The sequence below is a fragment of the Sander lucioperca genome, chromosome 2, assembly GCF_008315115.2.
Source record: "Sander lucioperca isolate FBNREF2018 chromosome 2, SLUC_FBN_1.2, whole genome shotgun sequence".
Taxonomy (NCBI): Eukaryota; Metazoa; Chordata; class Actinopteri; order Perciformes; family Percidae; genus Sander; species Sander lucioperca.
In genome coordinates, this window is record NC_050174.1 from 48,343,706 (window position 1) to 48,366,854 (window position 23,149).

Here is a 23,149-nt window from a genome sequence, read left to right on the forward strand (position 1 = left end):
AGCGGAGCCACTTTCTGATGCAGGAAGTCAATGATCTCTGGAACAACAGACAGGTAGGTCAGAGAGACAGACAGGCAGGTTACAGAGACAGACAGACAGGTAGGTCAGAGAGACAGGCAGGTTAGAGAGACAGGCAGGTTAGAGAACAGACAGACAGATTGTTAGGTTAGAGAGACAGACCAAACTTTTGACTGGTTCTGTATATAACTAAATAAAAGATGTATAATATATAACTTTATCAGGATGCATAGTATCCTGGAGTGTTGAGTTATTTTGAGGGGACAGCACATTTACTCTGTTATACAAGCTGTATACTTCATACTTTACTCTGTTATACAAGCTGTACACTTCATACTTTACTCTGTTATACAAGCTGTATACTTCATACTTTACTCTGTTATACAAGCTGTACACTTCATACTTTACTCTGTTATACAAGCTGTATACTTCATACTTTACTCTGTTATACAAGCTGTATACTTCATACTTTACTCTGTTATACAAGCTGTACACTTCATACTTTACTCTGTTATACAAGCTGTATACTTCATACTTTACTCTGTTATACAAGCTGTATACGTCATACTTTACTCTGTTATACAAGCTGTATACTTCATACTTTACTCTGTTATACAAGCTGTACACTTCATACTTTACTGTTATACAAGCTGTATACTTCATATTTTACTCTGTTATACAAGCTGTACACTTCATACTTTACTGTTATACAAGCTGTACACTTCATACTTTACTCTGTTATACAAGCTGTATACTTCATACTTTACTCTGTTATACAAGCTGTATACTTCATACTTTACTCTGTTATAGAAGCTGTATACTTCATACTTTACTCTGTTATACAAGCTGTATACTTCATACTTTACTCTGTTATACAAGCTGTACACTTCATACTTTACATTATACAAGCTGTACACTTAATACTTCACACTGGAGCAAAGTGTAATTTCTTCAGTGTTGTCCCATTAAAAGGTATAATGAAATATTTACTAAAATGTGAGGGATGTACTCACTTTTGTGAGATACTGAATATATTAAAAGGTTTGAACCTTTGAGTCCATCCAAAGTATAAATAATAAGAAAAGTGGTGATATAGTGGATATTAGAGCTGTAACAGATTAAAATGGATATAAATGTTGAAGATTACCACCGGTTGAGATGAAACTATGATGCAGCGATGCTGTTTTATTAACTTTTATTTAGCGTTTGTCACTTTTTTAAGTTTTTGACGCCGTTTTCATGAGTTGAGTGTAAGGTTACATCTTTAATTATTATATTATATTACCTTTAGTATTATTGATTCTTCTCTGTCTCATGTCTGATTATATCACAATATATCTTCTTATTAATGACTACGTCTGATTATATCGCAATATATCTTCTTATTAATGACTACGTCTGATTATATCACAATATATCTTCTTATTAATGAGTGGAATGCACAACGCTTTAGAATTCAAAGTACTGCAGTACTAACCTCCGTAGGATAAACTGGTCCAGTTGGGAACTCTGGAAACTTTGAGTCTGTGGAAAGTCTTCTGAACGCACATCGGAGTCACGTCACTGAAACACACACACACACACACACACACACACACACACACACACACACACACATTAGTACTACCGCAACGGGGACACTTTATACCGTAACACTTCTGTGAAAGTAACAATAAATGAATGTTACTAGGGCTGGATACCCTTCAAATACTACTCTACTTACTACAATACCATCACATACTACTCTACACCATCACATACTACTCTACACCAACACATACTACTATACACCATCACATACTACTCTACACCATCACATACTACTATACACCATCACATACTACTCTACGCCATCACATACTACTCTACACCATCACATACTACTCTACACCAACACATACTACTCTACACCAACACATACTACTCTACACCATCACATACTACTCTACACCATCACATACTACTCTACACCATCACATACTACTCTACACCATCACATACTACTCTACACCATCACATACTACTCTACACCATCACATACTAGAGGTCGACCGATATGGTTTTTCTCTGGCCGATGCCGATGCCGATCTTTAGAAATCAGGGTCAGCCGATGGCCGATTAAGCTGGCGATTTATTTTGGCCGATATTTGGCCGTTATGTGCTTGTTTTTAAACCTCTATTTGAAAGATAAAATGTAACACTAATATACACAGAATTTCTCAACAAAAACATTTATTGAACACTTCACCAATCTACACTTGTATACTTCAATTAAAAATGAAGAAGAAAATAAACTTTGTCAAATAAACTTTTAAATGAAAAAAATAAAGTTTAGTGCACTTAGCAGCATTTATTAAACTTCTGAGAATACAAATCTGCTTCACAGAAAGTGACATATTATTATTAATCTCAACACTATTTCCTCCTAACTCCTGTTGAATCACATCAGACTAGAGCTCTCTAAAGTCACTTCTTCTTCACCCTGTTTGTTAGATCATTGTTCATTAGTTTGTGTGTTGTATCTGTGTTTTGGGGACCCTACTGTTAGCCTAGCTACATGTCCTGTTGACCTCATCAGGATCTTATCATTCAAACTACTCTTGGTTGTAATTTAAAACTCGTCCAGCCAATTTAATAAAATGAAGGGTTTTATTCGTGCTCGAGTCCATAGATGCAGTTAATGGATACAGGCACGGAGAACTGAAGGCTCTGTTAGCAACGATTAGCTCCGTTAGCGGTTAGCTAGCTCCGTTACAGGAGTGGATGAGACTGCCACGGACAGGGGTAACACCCAGACTCTGATAAATGACATTTGGGGAGCTTCCACAGCGGTGTGGCCGCGGTGTTTTGTACGGTTTTATTAGTACAGTTAATCCCAAGGTAAGAACACCAGCAACATGCTACTGCTAACGGTAGCGTCTGACTCTGAAGTGGCTGCACGAGACACACGGCAAGACTTCACGAGGGGAGCTGGTCTGGGTACGCTGTATACTACTATACGCCATCACATACTACTATACGCCATCACATACTACTATACGCCATCACATACTACTATACGCCATCACATCACATACTACTCTACACCATCACATACTACTCTACACCATCACATACTACTCTACACCATCACATACTACTATACGCCATCACATACTACTATAGACCATCACATACTACTATACGCCATCACATACTACTATACGCCATCACATACTACTCTACACCATCACATACTACTATACGTCATCACATACTACTCTACACCATCACATACTACTCTACGCCATCACATACTACTATACGCCATCACATACTACTCTACACCATCACATACTACTATACGTCATCACATACTACTCTACACCATCACATACTACTCTACACCATCACATACTACTCTACACCATCACATACTACTCTACACCATCACACCATCACATACTACTCTACACCATCACATACTACTCTACACCATCACATACTACTATACGCCATCACATACTACTATACGCCATCACATACTACTATACGCCATCACATACTACTCTACACCATCACATACTACTATACGTCATCACATACTACTCTACACCATCACATACTACTCTACACCATCACATACTACTATACGCCATCACATACTACTATACGTCATCACATACTACTCTACACCATCACATACTACTCTACACCATCACATACTACTATACGCCATCACATACTACTCTACACCATCACATACTACTATACGTCATCACATACTACTCTACACCATCACATACTACTCTACACCATCACATACTACTCTACACCATCACATACTACTCTACGCCATCACATACTACTCTACACCATCACATACTACTCTACGCCATCACATACTACTCTACACCATCACATACTACTATACGTCATCACATACTACTCTACACCATCACATACTACTCTACACCATCACATACTACTCTACACCATCACATACTACTATACACCATCACATACTACTCTATGTACTACAGGACCAACACCGTGACTGTGAACAATATTTCTTTTGATACTAATGTCATAAAAAAAAAGAAATGACATCATCACACTACAGAACAAATCTTTGTGTTTATGTTCCAGCTGCGACTGCGTGAGCATCTCTGTGTAACGTCAGACAGCCAATCACAGACATGATTACATCTTGGTAGAAGCATGCTGCGTGCTGATTGGCTCACTGACGCTGATGAGATTTACTCCTTAGGGATTGAATGACGAGGACTTTTCTTTGTCGATACTTTAGATGCAGTTTGGTTGGAGCCTTAACAAGTATTATTATATATTATTATATAATATATATAATATAACAAGTATTATTATATATACTTATATAATATATTAGATCTATTATATATATATTATATAATATAACAAGTATTATTATATATAATTATATAATATATATAATATATTAGATCTATTATATATATTATATCATATTATATAACATGTATTATTATAACCTTTGACCTTACCCAATAGCCTGAGCGACGTCGTCCCAGTCGATGTCGGCCATGTCATCCACACGCATGTTGAAGAGCCTGAAACACGATTAACATGATAACCCTAACCAGGATTATTATTATTACATTATTTTTACATAAACTGGGAAATCATTCCTTTGTGTTTGATGTTGAAACTTAAAGCCACAACAAAAATACATCATTTCATCGTGAACTTTACACTGAAAACAGGAAGTGTTTGTTACTGTTTGCACCAATCACCAATCACCAAGGCAACGTAACTTAGTGTGGCAATAAACCAGAAATCTCTTAGTTAGAACACTTGATTTAATCTCTAATTAATGACAGATTAATTATCAGTCCAAGTTGTTTTCAGCTAAATAAACAAACACTTTAACATTCAGCTGAGCTGAATTAAAGTATCAACTATCCGTATACTTGGGCATGTGAGTTATATCCTGTTTCCTTCAGAATGAACCCTGTCCACTGCTGTCAGACTTTTATTTTGAAAGGATGTGTGTGTGTCATGTGACCTTACGTGTTGATGAGGAGGATTTTAGCCTCGAGTCCTGCGGGTCCTCTGTTAAAGGTGACCGGGGAACCGAGTCTGTACTTCAGCAGAGAGAACCTGGAAATACATCATTATAATTATAATTATTGTAATTATCATCATCATCATTATCATATAACCACTTCAGGAGGGAGAACCCTAACCCCAGAGAGACCTGGACCAGTGAAGACCTTTGGATGTTTTGGATGTTTTTGTCGGAGAGGTTTCAGGCAGCGGGGAGATTTACGTGGGAAAAAGAACCAAGTGTCAAAAAAGTGATACATTTGAAAATGTCATAAAAAATTTGGGAAAAAAACATTTAAAAGGGATTAAAAAAAAGTCTAGTGTTGTTATCTGCTGTACTGAGCACTTGATTCACCACTGGGCCCAGGACCGGGTCTGTTGTTGTGTTGTGCTGTATTGTGTATTTTGTGTATTTTGTGTGTGTGTGTGTGTGTGTGTGTGTGTGTGTGTGTGTGTGTGTGTGTGTGTGCGCTTTACCATTTGAGTCGGCACTGGGTCCAGGACCGGGTCCCAACCTGCTGGCTGATGTTTTTCCAGGGCAGGTTGTTACACAGCTGGTCTCTGGTCAAACCAGGACCAGGACTCTGCTGGACCAGATCCTCCAGGTAAGCCTTCACAGCCCGCTTCAACCGGGACTCTTCTTCTGGACTCCACGACCCCCGTCCCTCAGCTGCAGGGACAAAACCAATAAATATATGTTCAATATATATATACAGGTAACACACACCTCGCCCTGCAGCTGGAGAGGGAAAAACACATAAATATTAGGGTTGTCAAACAATTCATTTTTTTAATTGCAATTAATTGCTGAATTTTTATAGTTAATCGCGATTAATTGCTTATTTTATCACATGACTAAAATTCTATTATTTTGTATTTCAGAACAGTTTTTAAGTTCATATTAACAACGGAAAGCCATTCTTACCAGTGGATCTTGATTGGGAATCAAATGAATGCAAAGAAAGTCACTTTATGAACTTGACTTTAAGATTTGTATTTGTTTATTATTTATTTACTGTAAACAAAAGAAAAATGTTTGTGTCATTATTAATGTCATTATTGCACAATTCCTCCAAGTACCTAACTAAAAACCTAAAAATCCCTATCCTTACCAGAGTCAATCTAGTGTTTAGTAACTCCTAAATAATGTTGATTCCTCTCTGACGTCCAGTGATCACGGTTAATGAGACAGAGTTTGGTATAATATAAGACGGTCAGGTGAGACTACTGTCCCCCTCGACGACCATGTATAAGACGGTCAGGTGAGACTACTGTCCTCCTCGACGACCATGTATAAGACGGTCAGGTGAGACTACTGTCTCCCTCGACGACCATGTATAAGACGGTCAGGTGAGACTACTGTCCTCCTCGACGGCCATGTATAAGACGGTCAGGTGAGACTACTGTGTACATTAACACACAGTGGGCGGCCGCGGAAATATTAATAGGATTAAAAGACCGAAATAACCGACTTGGTAAAATTACGTCGGTTATAGGCTCTGAATTTCGGCTACGATTATTTTTCGATTAATCATCCAGCCCTAGTGTGTAGTGTTGTAACTCACTGATTTAATTTAATTGTTAATGTACTTTCCCCTTAAAACATATTACGGCCGCCGCATGTATAGTCACGTGACTCCACCCCGTCCAGTCTGCGACCATAGGTGCTTTCCGATCGGATAGTACTTGTACTTTTTAGAGGATAAGTACACTTCTAAGCAGTTCTAAGAACTACTCTCCCCCAAAATCTTTTTTCCCATTGCATTCCCACTGGCCAAGTGGCCATAGGGACTGGTAGGAGGGGTAAGGGAGCGACGCAAGCACGGCAACGGTCTTTATAGCATCGTCACTAGACCTTAGCGCCACATACAACAACAACAAATGATGCTAATACTTGTGCACTTTTCCTATATTAAATCACGTCCATTCTCGTAGTAATTCACGTAATGTAACAACACAGACGGGGCTTTATTATACTCAGAACAGACCCCGCCTCTGCCTGCAGCGCTGTGGACGTGTGTGTGTGTGTGTGTGTGTGTGTGTGTCTGTGTGTGTGTCTGTGTGTGTGTCTGTATGTGTGTGTGTGTGTGTGTGTGTGTCTGTATGTGTGTGTGTGTGTGTGTGTGTGTGTGTGTGTGTGTGTGTGTGTGTGTGTGTGTGTGTGTGTGTGTGTGTGTGTGTGTGTTTAGAGAGTTTAACTCCAAAAAGACAGTTAACCACCAGGTTCCCGTTAATCTTATGATGGACATTTATTATTTATTTTCTACATTTTTAGGAAACCTTTTTTTTTTTTTTACATTAAAACTTAAATTACTTTTTTATAAGACGTTTTTATTTCATTGTAAAATCTACTGTTGTAGATTTCAGTTCAGTTGTTTGAAATATTTAATAAATAAGCATTAATTGCTATCTGTGTGTTGTTTCCTTATTTTAGAATCACAAAGATAGGATTATGCACTCTTTCATTAGAAAAAATAACCCTGAACATATTTACAGTAAAGAAAAGAAAAAAAAATTAAAATAATCGTTCAGTAATCGTAATCGAGGTAACTTGTTCGATTAATCGTGATTATAATTTTAGCCAAAATCGTCCACCCCTAGTGTGTAGTGTTGTAACTCATTGATAAATAAAGGTGTGTGTAGGGTTGTAACTCATTGATAAATAAAGGTGTGTGTAGGGTTGTAAGAGGAGCTGAGAGAAGGTGTCGGTGTTTACCGATGTGGGTGAAGCGTTTCTCTAAGGCATACACGCTGCGGTCCATCTTCTCAGCGATCTTCTTCCAGTCGTTACCATGGAGATTTTGTAACTTCGTCAGAGAACGCACCTCCTCCTCCGAGAACCTGAACAAGGACGCAAACAGACAGAACACGGACAGGAAGTTCCGCAGGGAGAACACGAACAAACAGGAAGTTCCACAGGGAGAACACGAACAAACAGGAAGTTCCACATGGAGAACACGAACAAACAGGAAGTTCCACATGGAGAACACGAACAAACAGGAAGTTCCACATAGGGAACACGAACAAACAGGAAGTTCCACATAGGGAACACGAACAAACAGGAAGTTCCACATGGAGAACACGAAGAAACAGGAAGTTCCACATGGAGAACTTTGAAGTCCAGTTCAGACCAAAGATTGAGGACGAGATGAGAGTAAACTTTAGTCTCCCTGAGAGTCTCCGGTCTGCAGCGTTCTGAAAGCTGCCAGTTTCCACCAATCAGACGAGACGCTGGATCATCTCCATAGAAACCACTTTTTGTAGCTGGATATCATTTGTAGCACCAGCTGACAGAGACGTCTCTTGTTTGGTCTCGTCGTGACTCTTTGGTCTGAACAGGATTACTCCTCCGTGTCGGAGGATAGGGTTTAGGGTTAAAGACAGATACTGACTGTCGGAGGATAGGGTTTAGGGTTAAAGACAGATACTGACTGTCGGAGGATAGGGTTTAGGGTTAAAGACAGATACTGACTGTCGGAGGATAGGGTTTAGGATTAAAGACAGATACTGACTGTCGGACGATAGGGTTTAGGGTTTAGGGTTAAAGACAGATACTGACTGTCGGAGGATAGGGTTTAGGGTTAAAGACAGATACTGACTGTCGGAGGATAGGGTTTAGGGTTAAAGACAGATACTGACTGTCGGAGGATAGGGTTTAGGGTTTAGGGTTAAAGACAGATACTGACTGTTGGAGGATAGGGTTTAGGGTTAAAGACAGATACTGACTGTCGGAGGATAGGGTTTAGGGTTAAAGACAGATACTGACTGTCGGAGGATAGGGTTTAGGGTTAAAGACAGATACTGACTGTCGGAGGATAGGGTTTAGGGTTTAGGGTTAAAGACAGATACTGACTGTCGGAGGATAGGGTTTAGGATTAAAGACAGATACTGACTGTCGGACGATAGGGTTTAGGGTTAAAGACAGATACTGACTGTCGGAGGATAGGGTTTAGGGTTAAAGACAGATACTGACTGTTGGAGGATAGGGTTTAGGGTTAAAGACAGATACTGACTGTTGGAGGATAGGGTTTAGGGTTAAAGACAGATACTGACTGTCAGAGGATAGGGTTTAGGGTTAAAGACAGATACTGACTGTTGGAGGATAGGGTTTAGGGTTAAAGACAGATACTGACTGTCAGAGGATAGGGTTTAGGGTTAAAGACAGATACTGACTGTTGGAGGATAGGGTTTAGGGTTAAAGACAGATACTGACTGTCAGAGGATAGGGTTTAGGGTTTAGGGTTAAAGACAGATACTGACTGTCCCATGTTGTTCCTTTCGTCAAACATCTTCTTGACTCTCATGGCAACCTGATGACAAGTACGAGGGATCCCCTCAGCTGGAGACAGACAGGCAGACAGGTTAGAGAGACAGACAGGTTAGACAGACACACAGACAGATTAGAGAGACACAAAGACAGGTTAGAGTGACAGACAGGCAGACAGGTTAGACAGAAAGACAAGTGACAGAGACAGACAGGTTATAGAGACAGACAGGTCAGAGAGACAGACAGGTGAGATAGACAGACAGTATTATATATATATTTGATGAAGATGTTTGTGAGTTAATGTTTGCGTACCGATCCTCTCCAGGAAATGATGTTGTACTCTCAGCTTCCTGATTTGTCGCTCCTGATCTTTGTATCTCTGAGGAAACAGAAGCTGATTGGCCGAGCTGATGCCCGTCAGAGCCAGGAAGTCAGCCACGTTCTTCCCGATCTGCTCGTTCTCCTCCCGAGAGCAACGGCCCCAACGCAGAGACACACCTGCAGGATTATGACACTTACTAGTATTAATATTATTAAAGGGGTGGTTCAGAATTTTGGACATAGGACCTCATTCCAAGTTAGCCAGTGTGTTATTTATCAGTGGAGACCGTTTTCAACACGTTTCATCCCGTCCTTCCAGCTGCAGAGTTAGCTGGTGCTAGGCTAGCGCAAGTCAACAGTATCTGCTAGCCTGCCACTAAAAACAGTCTGACCCACTCCACAGTACACCCGAGGCAAATACATTATAACGCCAGACTATCGATGTAAATGTCTGTGTTGATAGAATAATGTTAGAAATAAAACTACCCTTGCATCGCATTGCAATAGTTATATTTTGTTCCCTGTAGTTGGTAGCATAGGCTACAGCAGCGGCAGAGTGATATTTCGTAGGCTACTGAGAAAGCCGGTTTCCATGACAATCACACAAGTTTATTCACCTGCCGCTGCAGTTTGCATGTAAACTGTCCGAGCTTACATGACTTTTCTGTCAGCAATTACCTAAAGTTAGCGGTTAGCCCAGCCAGGTATCTACCAAGAGTGTAACTATACCGTTAGCTAACATTGTCACTCTCCGCTGCTGTGAAACTAGTCCCTCAAAATGTAATGCGATCATTGAGATGTAAGGGTAGTTTTATTTATAACATTATTCTATCAACACAGACATTTCCATCGATAGTCTGGTGTTATAATGTATTTGCCTCGGGTGTACTGTGGAGCGGGTTAGATTGTTTTTAGTGGCAGGCTAGCAGATACTGTTGACTTGCGCTAGCCTAGCACCAGCTAACCTAGCACCAGCGAACTCTGCAACTGGAAGGACTGGATGAAAAGGTTTGAAAACTGTCTCCACTGATAAATAACACACTGGCTAACTTGGAAATGAGGTCCTATGTCCACAATTCTGAAGCACCCCTTTAATATTACACTAATAGGGCTGTCATAACTGGCCAATATTCGTTCTAAAAAACAGAGGTTTAAATATATTGGATTATCTATAAGAGGGAAGCCAGTATAAAGGGAGACAGAACTCAAAGTATTAGAGTAATAAAGTATTTATGTGTTAATGTACCTGTATTACAGTATTAGAGTATTTATGTGTTAACGAACCTGTATTACAGTATTACAGTATTTATGTACCTTGCTGTTTGAAGTTTCTGAAGCGATGCAGGTCGTATCTCAGCAGTTTCCTGACCTCATCGACTGATTTCTTCTTCACGTCCGGAACAAACTCCTGCAGCTCGTCCAACAGGGACGCGTCCACACTGACACACAGGAAGTACAGGGTTAACACACAGGAAGTACAGGGTTAACACTTGTTGCTGACAACATATTTGAAGAAAGAAAGCAGTTGAACATGAATGTGGTTCAATCTCAAAGAGACTCAAAAACACAGAAGCTGATTGGCAGGAATATAAATTGCATGCTGGTCTCATTTGTAAGGGTGTCACGTGGCCAAGTGGCCACGCCCTCATGTCTCGTCTGGTCGGCTTGCCAAGTGGCCACGCACTCATGTCATGTCTGGTCAGCATACCAAGTGGCCACGCCCTCATGTCTCGTCCGGTCGGCTTGCCAAGTGGCCACGCCCTCATGTCTCGTCCGGTCGGCTTGCCAAGTGGCCACGCCCTCATGTCATGTCTGGTCAGCTTGCCAAGTGGCCACGCCCTCATGTCATGTCTGGTCAGCTTGCCAAGTGGCCACGCCCCCATGTCCCGTCCGGTCGGCTTGCCAAGTGGCCACGCCCTCATGTCATGTCTGGTCAGCTTGCCAAGTGGGCACGCCCTCATGTCTCGTCCGGTCGGCTTGCCAAGTGGGCACGCCCTCATGTCTCGTCCGGTCGGCTTGCCAAGTGGGCACGCCCCCATGTCTGGTCGGCTTGCCAAGTGGCCACGCCCTCATGTCATGTCTGGTCAGCTTGCCAAGTGGGCACGCCCTCATGTCTCGTCTGGTCAGCTTGCCAAGTGGCCACGCACTCATGTCTCGTCTGGTCAGCTTGCCAAGTGGCCACGCACTCATGTCATGTCTGGTCAGCATACCAAGTGGCCACGCCCTCATGTCTCGTCCGGTCGGCTTGCCAAGTGGCCACGCCCTCATGTCTCGTCCGGTCGGCTTGCCAAGTGGCCACGCCCTCATGTCATGTCTGGTCAGCTTGCCAAGTGGCCACGCCCTCATGTCATGTCTGGTCAGCTTGCCAAGTGGCCACGCCCCCATGTCCCGTCCGGTCGGCTTGCCAAGTGGCCACGCCCTCATGTCATGTCTGGTCAGCTTGCCAAGTGGGCACGCCCTCATGTCTCGTCCGGTCGGCTTGCCAAGTGGGCACGCCCTCATGTCTCGTCCGGTCGGCTTGCCAAGTGGGCACGCCCCCATGTCTGGTCGGCTTGCCAAGTGGCCACGCCCTCATGTCATGTCTGGTCAGCTTGCCAAGTGGGCACGCCCTCATGTCTCGTCCGGTCGGCTTGCCAAGTGGCCACGCCCCCATGTCTGGTCGGCTTGTCAAGTGGCCACGCCCTCATGTCATGTCTGGTCGGCTTGCCAAGTGGCCACGCCCTCATGTCATGTCTGGTCAGCTTGCCAAGTGACCACGCCCCCATGTCTCGTCCGGTCGGCTTGCCAAGTGGCCACGCCCTCATGTCTCGTCCAGTCGGCTTGCCAAGTGGCCACGCCCTCATGTCTCGTCCAGTCGGCTTGCCAAGTGGCCACGCCCCCATGTCTGGTCAGCTTGCCAAGTGGCCACGCCCTCATGTCATGTCTGGTCAGCTTGCCAAGTGGGCACGCCCTCATGTCTCGTCCGGTCGGCTTGCCAAGTGGCCACGCCCCCATGTCTGGTCGGCTTGCCAAGTGGCCACGCCCTCATGTCATGTCCGGTCGGCTTGCCAAGTGGCCACGCCCTCATGTCTCGTCCAGTCAGCTTGCCAAGTGGCCACGCCCTCATGTCTCGTCCAGTCAGCTTGCCAAGTGGCCACGCCCTCATGTCTCATCCGGTCGGCTTGCCAAGTGGCCACGCCCCCATGTCTCACGTGTTGAAGTGCTGCGAGTCAACCTCCTGCCTGTTACCATGGCAATTGCAGATGCAGGAGACCCATCGACAGAAGTTGAACCCCCTCCTCTTTCACTGAAGTCGCCGGAGTGGAAGTATTTTGGATTTCCAGTGTGTTATGTTGGCAACGTTCGCGTTGTTGACAAAAAAGCCAGAGTTTGCAAGCTCTGCTATCACCTACAGAAGTTTTCTGATGACTCTGCAGTTGTTGGGTGTATAAGGGATGGACAGGAGGGAGAGTACAGAGCGCTGGTGGACAACTTTGTGGAGTGGACTGGTAAGAATCACCTGCTGCTGAATGTGGATAAGACCAGAGAGATGGTGATTGACTTCAGGAGGAAGGGAATGGCTCCGCAGCCCCTTTGCATTCTGGGTGGAGATGTGGACGTGGTTGAGGAGTACAGATACCTGGGTGTCAACATCGACAACAGGCTGAACTGGAAAGTCAACAGCACTGCTGTTTACAAGAAGGAGATGAGCAGACTATTTCCTGAGGAAGCTGAGATCCTTCAATGTGTGCAGCAAGATGCTGGAGATGTTCTACTAGTCTGTTGTGGCCAGCGCTCTGTTCTCCTCCGCCATCTGCTGGGGCAGCAGCATCGGAGCCAGCGACACAAACTGACTGAACAAACTGATCAGGAAGTCTGGCTCCGTTATTGGCTGCAAATAGGAGAAATTTGAAGCTGTGGTGGAGAGGAGGTCACTGAACAAACTGTTATCTATCATGGATAACCCCGACCACCCTCTCCACCCCCCCACACTGGTCCAACAGAGGAGCACCTTCTCTAAGAGGCTCCGACAGCTTCGATGTCGCATAGACCGCTACAGGAAATCATTCCTACCACAGGCAATTAAACTTTTTAACACTTCATCTCTGAGTGTGAGATAAGACTCATAGACATCACAACTGCACTGAATGCACCTTGACCAGCCTTGCACAATCATTACCAGTGAAACAGTTGTACATTTTTACTCCCCAACTTGCACATTAAGTTTATCTATATATCGAAACAGTTGTACATTTTATTTCCAAATTGTATATATTTTTAAATATTGCTAGTGTATTATTCTATTATTATTTTATGTATATTTTTTCCTATTATTTAATGTTTACTCTGTACGTGTGCTGTGTGTCTGAAATTTTTGCTGCTGCAACAATGTTATTTCCCATTTTTTGGGATCAATAAAAAAATCTATCTATCTATCTATCTATGTGCGTGTACCATAGCCTTCCACTGGCAGCACGACTAACATGGCAGTTATCTGTGTGGTGATGCGCAACTGTTCAGAAATATGTTATTATATATAATATAAGTTTGTTAAGACACTAAATGTTCAGAGAAGACTACGGACATGGCTGTGTCATTGTTTGCGTTTGTTTTGTTGTGAACTTGAATGTCATCTTCTGTGAAGAAGACTGCAGTTACAAAAGAGAAACTAGATGGCAGCTTACAGATATAATTATTGTTACATTATGTTGTTAATAAAGGTTTTAAATGTGACAGCGTAGATCAAAGGTCAGGTATTATATTGCATCAGTCTAGTCTAAAACTGGCATAGCAACCTGTGCTTTAAAAAACATAAATGTAAAAATCGAGAATCGACCCGTGACCTTAGAATCGACAATGTGATCGAATCGAGGATTTGGAGAATCGTGACACCTCTACTCATCTGTAGTTCTAATACAGATAATTATATTTGGACTACAAAAGAAAGAAGCAACAGAATTAACCCTGTTACCCCCCTCTAATAATAATAATAATAATAATTAAAGCTGCAAGCAGCGATGGACGGGCCCTCGCTCCTCTGCGCGCGGCGGGGTCACCGGCGGTCGCCGCTCCTTGCGACCGTGCATTTGCGCGGCACTCAGACACCGCAAATCGTCACCAATGAAAAGGGAACTCCCTGCTGCGTTCAATGATACCTCACACAAGACTCTACCTTAGATGGTTCAAATGTTATGAAAGGGGGCGTGGCTTAAGCATAGGGGGCGGGCCAAACCATCACCAATGAAGAAGCAACTCTCTGCTGAGTTCAATGACACCTCACACAAGACTCTTCCTTAAATGGGTCACCAGTTATAAAAAGGGGCGTGGCTAAATTATAGGGGCCGGGTCAACCCATCACCAATTAAAAAGGAAGTCTCTGCTGAGTTCAATGATACCTCACACAAGGATTTACCTTAATCGGTTCAAATGTTATGAAAGGGGGCGTGGCTTAAGCATAGGGGGCGGGCCAAAACATCACCAATGAAGAAGCAACTCTCTGCTGAGTTCACTGATACCTCACACAATAGTCAATCTTAAATCGTTCAAATGTTATGAAAGGGGGCGTGGCTTAAGCATAGGGGGCGGGCCAAACATCACCAATGAAGAAGCAACTCTCTGCTGAGTTCAATGACACCTCACACAAGACCCTACCTTAAACGGTTCAAATGTTATGAAAGGGGGCGTGGCTTAAGCATAGGGGGCGGGCCAAATGATCACCAATGAAGAAGGAACTCTCTGCTGAGTTCAATGACACCTCACACAAGACTCTACCTTAGATGGATCAGCATTCATGAAAGGGGGCGTGGCTTAAGCATAGGGGGCGGGCCAAACCATCACCAATGAAGAAGCAACTCTCTGCTGAGTTCAATGACACCTCACACAAGACTCTACCTTAAATGAGTTGGGATGATAGAGACCAAGTTTGAAGTACATCGGATGAAATCTCTAGGAGGAGTTCGTTAAAGTATAGCACCTTGACTTTTAGGCCTACTTCCTGTTGCCACTAGGGGGCGCTATGACTTTAACTAAATATCGGCCTTTATTTGTCCTCAGGGTTGGACTCTTATGAATCCTGGAAAGTTTCGAGCCAATCGGACAATGTACACTCGAGTTACACCCACTTCCTGTTTCGGCGGCGAAACGCACAAAATGGCCGCCCCGCCACGGCCATGCTCTATGACGAAAAGTTTTTCTTTTAACAACTTTTCATCTTTAATGTCTTAAGATGGCACAGACCGAATTTGAAGTTGATCGGATGAAATCTCTAGGAGGAGTTCGTTAAAGTACGACATGTGGAAATGGCCAAAATCGCACTAATTTCAAACTTTGAAATCAAAATGGCGGACTTCCTGTTGGGCTTAGGGTATGGCTTCAATGACGTTTTTTGTACATCTTGACATGATACATATGTGTACCAAATTTCGTGAGTCTACGTTAAACGCACTGCAGGGGCTCATTTTTTTTAACTTTGTAGGGGGCGCTAGCGAGCCATTTTTGCGCGCCTATTCCCGAAACCCTTAAAATACGTACATTTTCACCAGACTTGATACGACCGCCAAATTTGGTGAGTTTTTGAATATGTTAAGCCCCTCAAAAAGCCAATTCATTTGCCAGGAAAATAATAATAATAATAATAATAATAATAATAATTCCTTCAGTTTCAATAGGGCCTTCACCGCTGTCGGCGCTCGGGCCCTAATAATAATATTAATAAACTCACTGCTCTACTGCGTCTTCTCTCCTCTTCTCTCCTCCTCTTCCTCCTCTTCCTACCGTCTTCTTCTTCTTCATCTCTCTCCTCCTCTCGTCTTTTCTTTTCTTCTTCTCTACCAGACTCTCATCTTCCTGTGACATCACTTCCTCCACTCTCCCAGCTGTCTTCTTCTTCTTCTTCTTCTTCTGGACGTCTGCTTCTCTGTGGTTCTGGGGTGTTGTTGCCATGGCGACACTCAGTCCGGTCTTGTCTTTCTTCTTCTTCTTCTCCTTTTTTTCTGTCACACTGGTTTCTATGACGACCTGCGTCTCCGTCTTCTTCTTCTGGCTGCTTTCATCTTCATCAACAGGAAGACTCTCCTCCTCTTCCTCCCTCTTCTTCTTCTTCTTCTTCTTCTTATGGCTGCTTTCATCTTCATCAACAGGAAGACTCTCCTCCTCTTCCTCCCTCTTCTTCTTCTGGCTGCTTTCATCTTCATCAACAGGAAGACGCTCCTCCTCTTCCACCTTTTTCTTCTTCTTCTTCTTCTTCTTCTTCTTCTCTGGCTCACTGGTCTCCATGACGACCTGCTCTTCCTCCCTTCTCCTCCTCTTCCTCTCCTCTCTGTCTGGTGTTGGGATGTCCACCGGTGTGGGACAGCGCTCCATCTCCCTCCTCCTCTTCTCAGGGGAGTCTGCCATCGTCATGACGATGGAGAGTTGGTTCTGCTGAAAAACAAGAAATAGTTTAGCAGTCCCTCCAGAAAAACGTGATTATGCCATCCCATAATTCAATGCATAATCAGCCAAAGTCCGCATATTTATGCGGGAGCCACAGTTTTTCAAATTTGCCACACTTTCGCCGCATAAATTGCCGATTTCCGCGCAAAATATGCGGGGCTTGCATGATTTCATAATACCCGCATTTTCGTTGCAAAAAAGTTACATATATCTTAGCAGAAAGTTGAAAAATGTTGCGTTTACTTCAAACAAGAGCAGCCATTTCCCCCTGTTGCCATGGGAACGTTATGAAGTGACATAATTACGCAACGTGAACCATGAATCATCGAAAAGCTGCAAACCCCGCCATGAAGCCACGATGAAACCGCAGTTTTTGCAAATTCCCGCAATTTCATCGCATTTTTCAAGAAAACGTGCCGCATAATCAAGGATTTTAGCCCAAAACTATCACAAAAAAACACAAAAAGCATTTTTCTGGAAGGACTGGTTTAGGTTAAAGGTTAGAGACACAGACAGGCAGGCAGACAGACAGACAGACAGGCAGACAGACAGAGAGACAGACAGACAGAGAGACAGACAGGCAGGCAGGCAGACAGACAGAGAGACAGACAGACAGGAGAAACTCTCCGTTACACAGAGACGCTCACGAAGTCGCAGCTGGAACATAAACACAAAGATTAGTTCTGTAGTGTGATGATGTCATTTCTTTTTGTACAGAACATTTAGTTCCGATCCTGTAGTGGAAAGATTTACAGTTGTGTTCAAAATTATTCAACCCCCCCAATGCTGTAAATGGTTTTAGGGAATTTAGTGTACATTTGTAATTGTATTCAGAATGAAATCCTACAAGGACTTCTTAAAGAACCATATGCAACTAAAATGACATCAATTGGTTTTGTAATACAGTAGTAAATGTTTCTTTTGTGAATTCTTCATTGACACAATTATTCAACCCCTTAAAGACTACCACTCTGAAGAACAGAGGTTCATTGAAGTGTTTTCAATCAGGTATTGAAAACACCTGTGGATGTCAGGGAGCAGCAATAAAGCCTAATAAGCACCAATTAGGCAGCTTTAAAATGACAGTGATACTCAGCTCCTTCTAGACATTTACTGGTGTGGTTACAAACATGGTGAAGTCAAGAGAATGGTCCAGGAAGACAAGAGAAGAGGTGATTACTCTTCACAGGAAGGGCAATGGCTATAAGAAGATTGCAAAGATGTTAAACATACCAAGAGACACCATAGGAAGCATCATTCGCAAATTCAAGGCAAAGGGCACTGTTGAAACGCTACCTGGTCGTGGCAAAAAGAAGATGCTGACTTCGACTGCTGTGCGCTACCTGAAGCGTAGAGTGGAGAAAAGTCCCCGTGTGACTGCTGAGGAACTGAGAAAAGATTTGTCAGATGTAGGTACTGAAGTTTCTGCTCAGACAATACGGCGCACCCTGCGTAATGAAGGCCTCCATGCCAGAACTCCCAGGCGCACCCCCTTGCTGTCTCCAAAGAATAAGAAGAGTCGACTGCAGTATGCCAAAAGTCATGTGGACAAACCACAGAAGTTTTGGGATAGTGTTCTGTGGACTGATGAAACAAAATTAGAACTGTTTGGGCCCATGGATCAACGCTATGTTTGGAGGAGGAAGAACAAGGCCTATGAAGAAAAGAACACCTTGCCTACTGTGAAGCATGGCGGGGGGTCAATCATGCTTTGGGGCTGTTTTGCTTCTGCAGGTACTGGGAAGCTTCAGCGTGTGCAAGGTACCATGAATTCTCTTCAGTACCAGGAGATATTGGATGACAATGTGATGCAGTCCGTCACAAACCTGAGGCTTGGGAGACGTTGGACCCTTCAACAGGACAATGATCCCAAGCATACCTCCAAGTCCACTAGAGCATGGTTGCAGATTAAAGGCTGGAACATTTTGAAGTGGCCATCGCAGTCACCAGACTTAAATCCGATTGAGAACCTCTGGTGGGACTTAAAGAAAGCAGTTGCAGTGCGCAAGCCTAAGAATGTGACTGAACTGGAGGCTTTTGCCCATGATGAATGGGCGAAGATACCCGTAGATCGCTGCAAGACACTTGTGTCAAGCTAAAGCTAGCTTTAAAAGCTGTTATAACTGTAAAAGGATGTTGTACTAAGTACTAAGATTGAATGTCACTTGGGGGTTGAATAAAACTGATAATAATGTGAGCACAGAAAAGACATTTGTGGTTATTTCATTATAAATGTTATGTTATATTTGTCTGACCTACACGTGCCTCTTTGATTTAATTGTAAGCAGGATGACTGAATGATCAAAATCAATGTCAAACCGGCCAAAACAATCCATTTCAGTGGGGGTTGAATAATTTTGAACACAACTGTATCTGTCATACTGATGTGTGATTTTTCTTTCATATATTATCCATTGCTGCATGATCTTTATATTTTCATGACTTCATATGTATTTACTTTTATACAATACAATATTTCTATATCATATTATAATATAGAAGTTATAGGGATCTATTATAAGTGTTCTAATATCTTAAAAGGAGACCATAGATTAATCTGCATCCGTAGCACTGAGGCTACGCAGCTCCCTCCCTCTGGTGTAGGCTCCACACTCGGTAGCACCTGGCAGAGAGCCAACTGCAATAGCCTGAAGCAGTCTTTCCTGAAACAGTACAGACTCAGCAGTAAAAGAAGCAGAATCAGCAGAAAAGAATTACTGAGTCGACAAGAAATACAGTCCCTCCCTTTGTATGCTCAGCTATAAAAGAGTTTTCTTTGTCTCGTTGACACATTCTCTCAGACGGCCTCCTTCTACTTGCAAGAGAACAAAGAAAATAACTCCAGCGTGTCAGACAATCTTAACTTCCAGCTTCATCACCGAACACCAAAGAGATTTTCCACAACAATCCCCAGCCCTGTGCCGGGAGGAGTGCCGGGAGCCGGAGTGATTAGCACCGTTGTTACTTCCGTCAACAAAACCGATGTGATTAGCTAGCTAGTAGCGAACGTGACTGGTGAAAATCACTCCGCCCAAGTACCAGAAGTAGCAGTGCTTGGCCTTCCAGGGTTTCCCGCAGCACTTTGCAGCTTGGGCGGCCGCCTAAGCTGGGGAACCCTACCGCCTTAACTAGGTCAAAAAAAAAAAAAAAAAAAAAAGTCCGCTGCACAAAAGGCCATCAAGTGCATCTCGAACAATAGCGCAGACGCGCTTCACACCGCTAGCGGGCACGCGCGCCACGCGGCCGAAATGAGAGAAAGACAAAGAGACGTGGTCCGTCGCTGTCTGGAGGATAACTAGCCAGTTGATATTGCGCGTGTGTGTCCGTGAGAACAATCGCCATTTCACCGTCGCGTGTGCGTCGGAGTTTGTCAACAAATGTGCGACAGCTGGGGCATGCCCGGGCAGAGACGGAGTGATGGACTTACCGGAGCGTTGGCATACGGTGGGCAGAGAGCATTTCTATATGTTTCTCTGTCCTGTTCTTCACATCAGTGAGGCTTTCTTCTCTTGTTTCAACCAAGTGAATCCATGAGGAAGTGACTGAACTATCATCACCTCTCACGGTGGATTCTCAATGTCCTGGCTGCTGCCCGGTCTTTGAGACACAGCTGTTTGTTTTTAATCACTACACGCGGTTCACAATACACAGTTAGTTAGCGTAGTTACACACAGTGAAATTACGTGTCCTGTTTTCATTTCACGCATACTATCTGCTGGAGTGAGTGAAGCTGTGGGCTGAGCTCTGTTATCTCAGTGCAGTTTTGGAGAAGAGTTGTTGGGCAAAGTGGAAGAGAGCGAGTCACGGAGGATAATGGGAGCAATGCCAGTGAAACTGTTAAAGCACTTCCATTGAAAATAGTTTAAAGAGCTAAAAGTTATTATACATTGCAACTGTTATTTTGAAAAGCTGGTTATTTATTAATTATTTAAATGTAATATTTAGTGTAGTGTGTAGTACAGAGTCTGCACTACAGAGATGTATTAATTATATATTTAAATTTGATATTTAGTGTAGTGTGTACTACACTAACACTGATGTACTACCCCCCCAGTTTATTTAACTGAGAACCATGCCAGTCTCAGCTGTAGTCCAGAGACCCCCCCCATCTCACACCCTGACATTACCCATGATGCTCTGCGTTAGAGATCTTTACTTTATATCTCTATATAATATCTGACAGAGTACAGCCCCCCACCCCCCCTGCTGAAACCTTTTTAAAGAAGCATCCAGTGACGCGCAGTTTTCCAGATAAATTGTGACATAAACGCACTCCTGCTGAGTTTTTGGCGGATCCCTGTTACCGTGGTAACCAGCGGTGTAGACTAGTTTTTGGTAGTGAGTATACTGTAATTGTTTCCCTCCCAGCATTAGACTCGCCCATCCCAGAACGGTGCGGAGTGACAGCCCATGCGTATTTTGTAATGCTACCGCATATATATATAGCCTCATGTGGTTCATTTCCACGAGTTTCTATAACATTAACGTATACTCAGTGGTGTAGTCTACGTGATACGCAGGTATACACAGTATACCCACTAAGAAAGCTCCAGGATTTCCATATACCCTCTTAATGTCCAATGACACGCAACAACATACTTTGCATTATATTTTTGATATATTTTGAACTGTCATCTGTGTTTTTCTTCTTCACATAGGCTAAATAAAAGGGATTTCCACCATAAATTGGTGCATTAAAGCGTGTCAGAATACAGGAAATGAAGTCATTGATGATCAAAACTTCCCTGGGGGAGGACACCCAGACCCACCATGATGATATGCCCCCCCCCCAAAGGCAGATTCTCGCCTATATATATATATATATATATATATATTTATATATATATATATACATATACATATATATACATATACACACACATGTGGATCACTACAGTAGATATATGATAGATGATATATGAACTAATGTGGATCACTATAGTAGATATATGATATATGAACTAATGTGGATCACTACAGTAGATATATGATATATGATATATGAACTAATGTGGATCACTATAGTAGATATATGATATATGATATATGAACTAATGTGGATCACTATAGTAGATATATGATATATGATATATGAACTAATGTGGATCACTAAGTCCTCCCCAGCTCCGTGGTTATCTGACTCAGTACGTGCTGAAAGATCAACTATAAGGGCAGCAGAAAGGAAATGGCAGAAATCTAAACACCCAGATGATCTGCTTACCTATCAGTCTCTACTTTCCTCCTTCGCTGCCTCTATTTCTGCAGCCAAAAGCTCTTTTTATCAAACCAAAATTGAATCCTCTTTCTCGAACCCCAAAAAACTTTTTTCCATCTTCTCCAACCTCCTAGATTCCCCCAGTCCACCTCCTCCCTCCTCCCTCCTACCAACCCACTTTGTCAACTACTTTGTAAAAAAGATAGATGACATACGCTCTTCATTCTCCACCACACCTTCTAAAATCACCTTACCATCCATCACTTCCAGTACTCTTTCCTCTTTCACCCCTTTATCTCCAAACCAAATTCTTACTTTGATTACCTCTGCCCACCCAACCACCTGCCCCCTGGATCCTATCCCTTCTCACCTTCTCCAGTCCATTGCTCCGGACCTCCTTCCCTTCCTCACCCATCTCATTAACATCTCCTTGTCAACTGGCTGTTTCCCCGATGCTCTCAAAGAGGCAAGAGTGACCCCACTGCTCAAAAAACCAACACTCGACTCCTCTGATGTAAATAACTATAGACCCGTCTCCCTTCTTCCATTTCTATATAAAACTCTTGAGCGTGCCATTTATAATCAACTCTCTACCTATCTCCACCAGAACAACCTTCTTGATCCCCACCAGTCTGGCTTCAAGGCTGGCCACTCAACAGAAACTGCCCTCCTTGCTGTCACTGAGCAGCTTCACATCGCTAGAACAACCTCTCTCTCTTCCATCATCATCCTTCTGGATCTTTCTGCTGCCTTTGACACAGTGAACCACCAGATCCTCATTTCAACACTCCGAAATCTGGGTGTCTCAGGCTCTGCGCTCTCATTACTCACAT

General features: G+C 43.0%; 2 protein-coding genes across 5 annotated transcripts in view; one reads left to right on the plus strand and one right to left on the minus strand.

The window, feature by feature from the left end:
• The window catches only part of endog (endonuclease G), a 28,588-nt gene extending 12,222 nt beyond the window's left edge, over positions 1–16,366 (plus strand). Inside the window, exon 7 of the mRNA XM_031309398.2 lies at positions 16,336–16,366. The gene's annotated coding sequence lies outside the window, so the exon portion shown is untranslated. The remainder of the gene's footprint in view (positions 1–16,335) is intronic.
• LOC116056979 (transcription termination factor 1) overlaps positions 1–23,149 on the minus strand; it is a 31,328-nt gene that overhangs the window by 389 nt on the left and 7,790 nt on the right. The window contains exons 2-12 of one of the 4 annotated variants that reach the window (XM_031309391.2): positions 16,748–17,089; positions 16,389–16,702; positions 11,003–11,127; positions 9,680–9,865; positions 9,361–9,439; positions 7,817–7,941; positions 5,578–5,770; positions 5,065–5,154; positions 4,539–4,604; positions 1,496–1,581; positions 1–37 (exon numbers count right to left, since the gene is read on the minus strand). The exon at positions 1–37 is cut by the window's left edge and continues 389 nt beyond it. In XM_031309391.2, the coding sequence (XP_031165251.2) occupies positions 1–37; positions 1,496–1,581; positions 4,539–4,604; positions 5,065–5,154; positions 5,578–5,770; positions 7,817–7,941; positions 9,361–9,439; positions 9,680–9,865; positions 11,003–11,127; positions 16,389–16,702; positions 16,748–17,068 (1,622 nt within the window). In that variant the 5' untranslated portion in view covers positions 17,069–17,089. Of the gene's footprint in view, positions 38–1,495; positions 1,582–4,538; positions 4,605–5,064; positions 5,155–5,577; positions 5,771–7,816; positions 7,942–9,360; positions 9,440–9,679; positions 9,866–11,002; positions 11,128–16,388; positions 17,090–23,149 lie in introns of those variants that run through there. The other 3 variants (XM_031309393.2, XM_031309390.2, XM_031309389.2) reach the window with 3 other exon arrangements.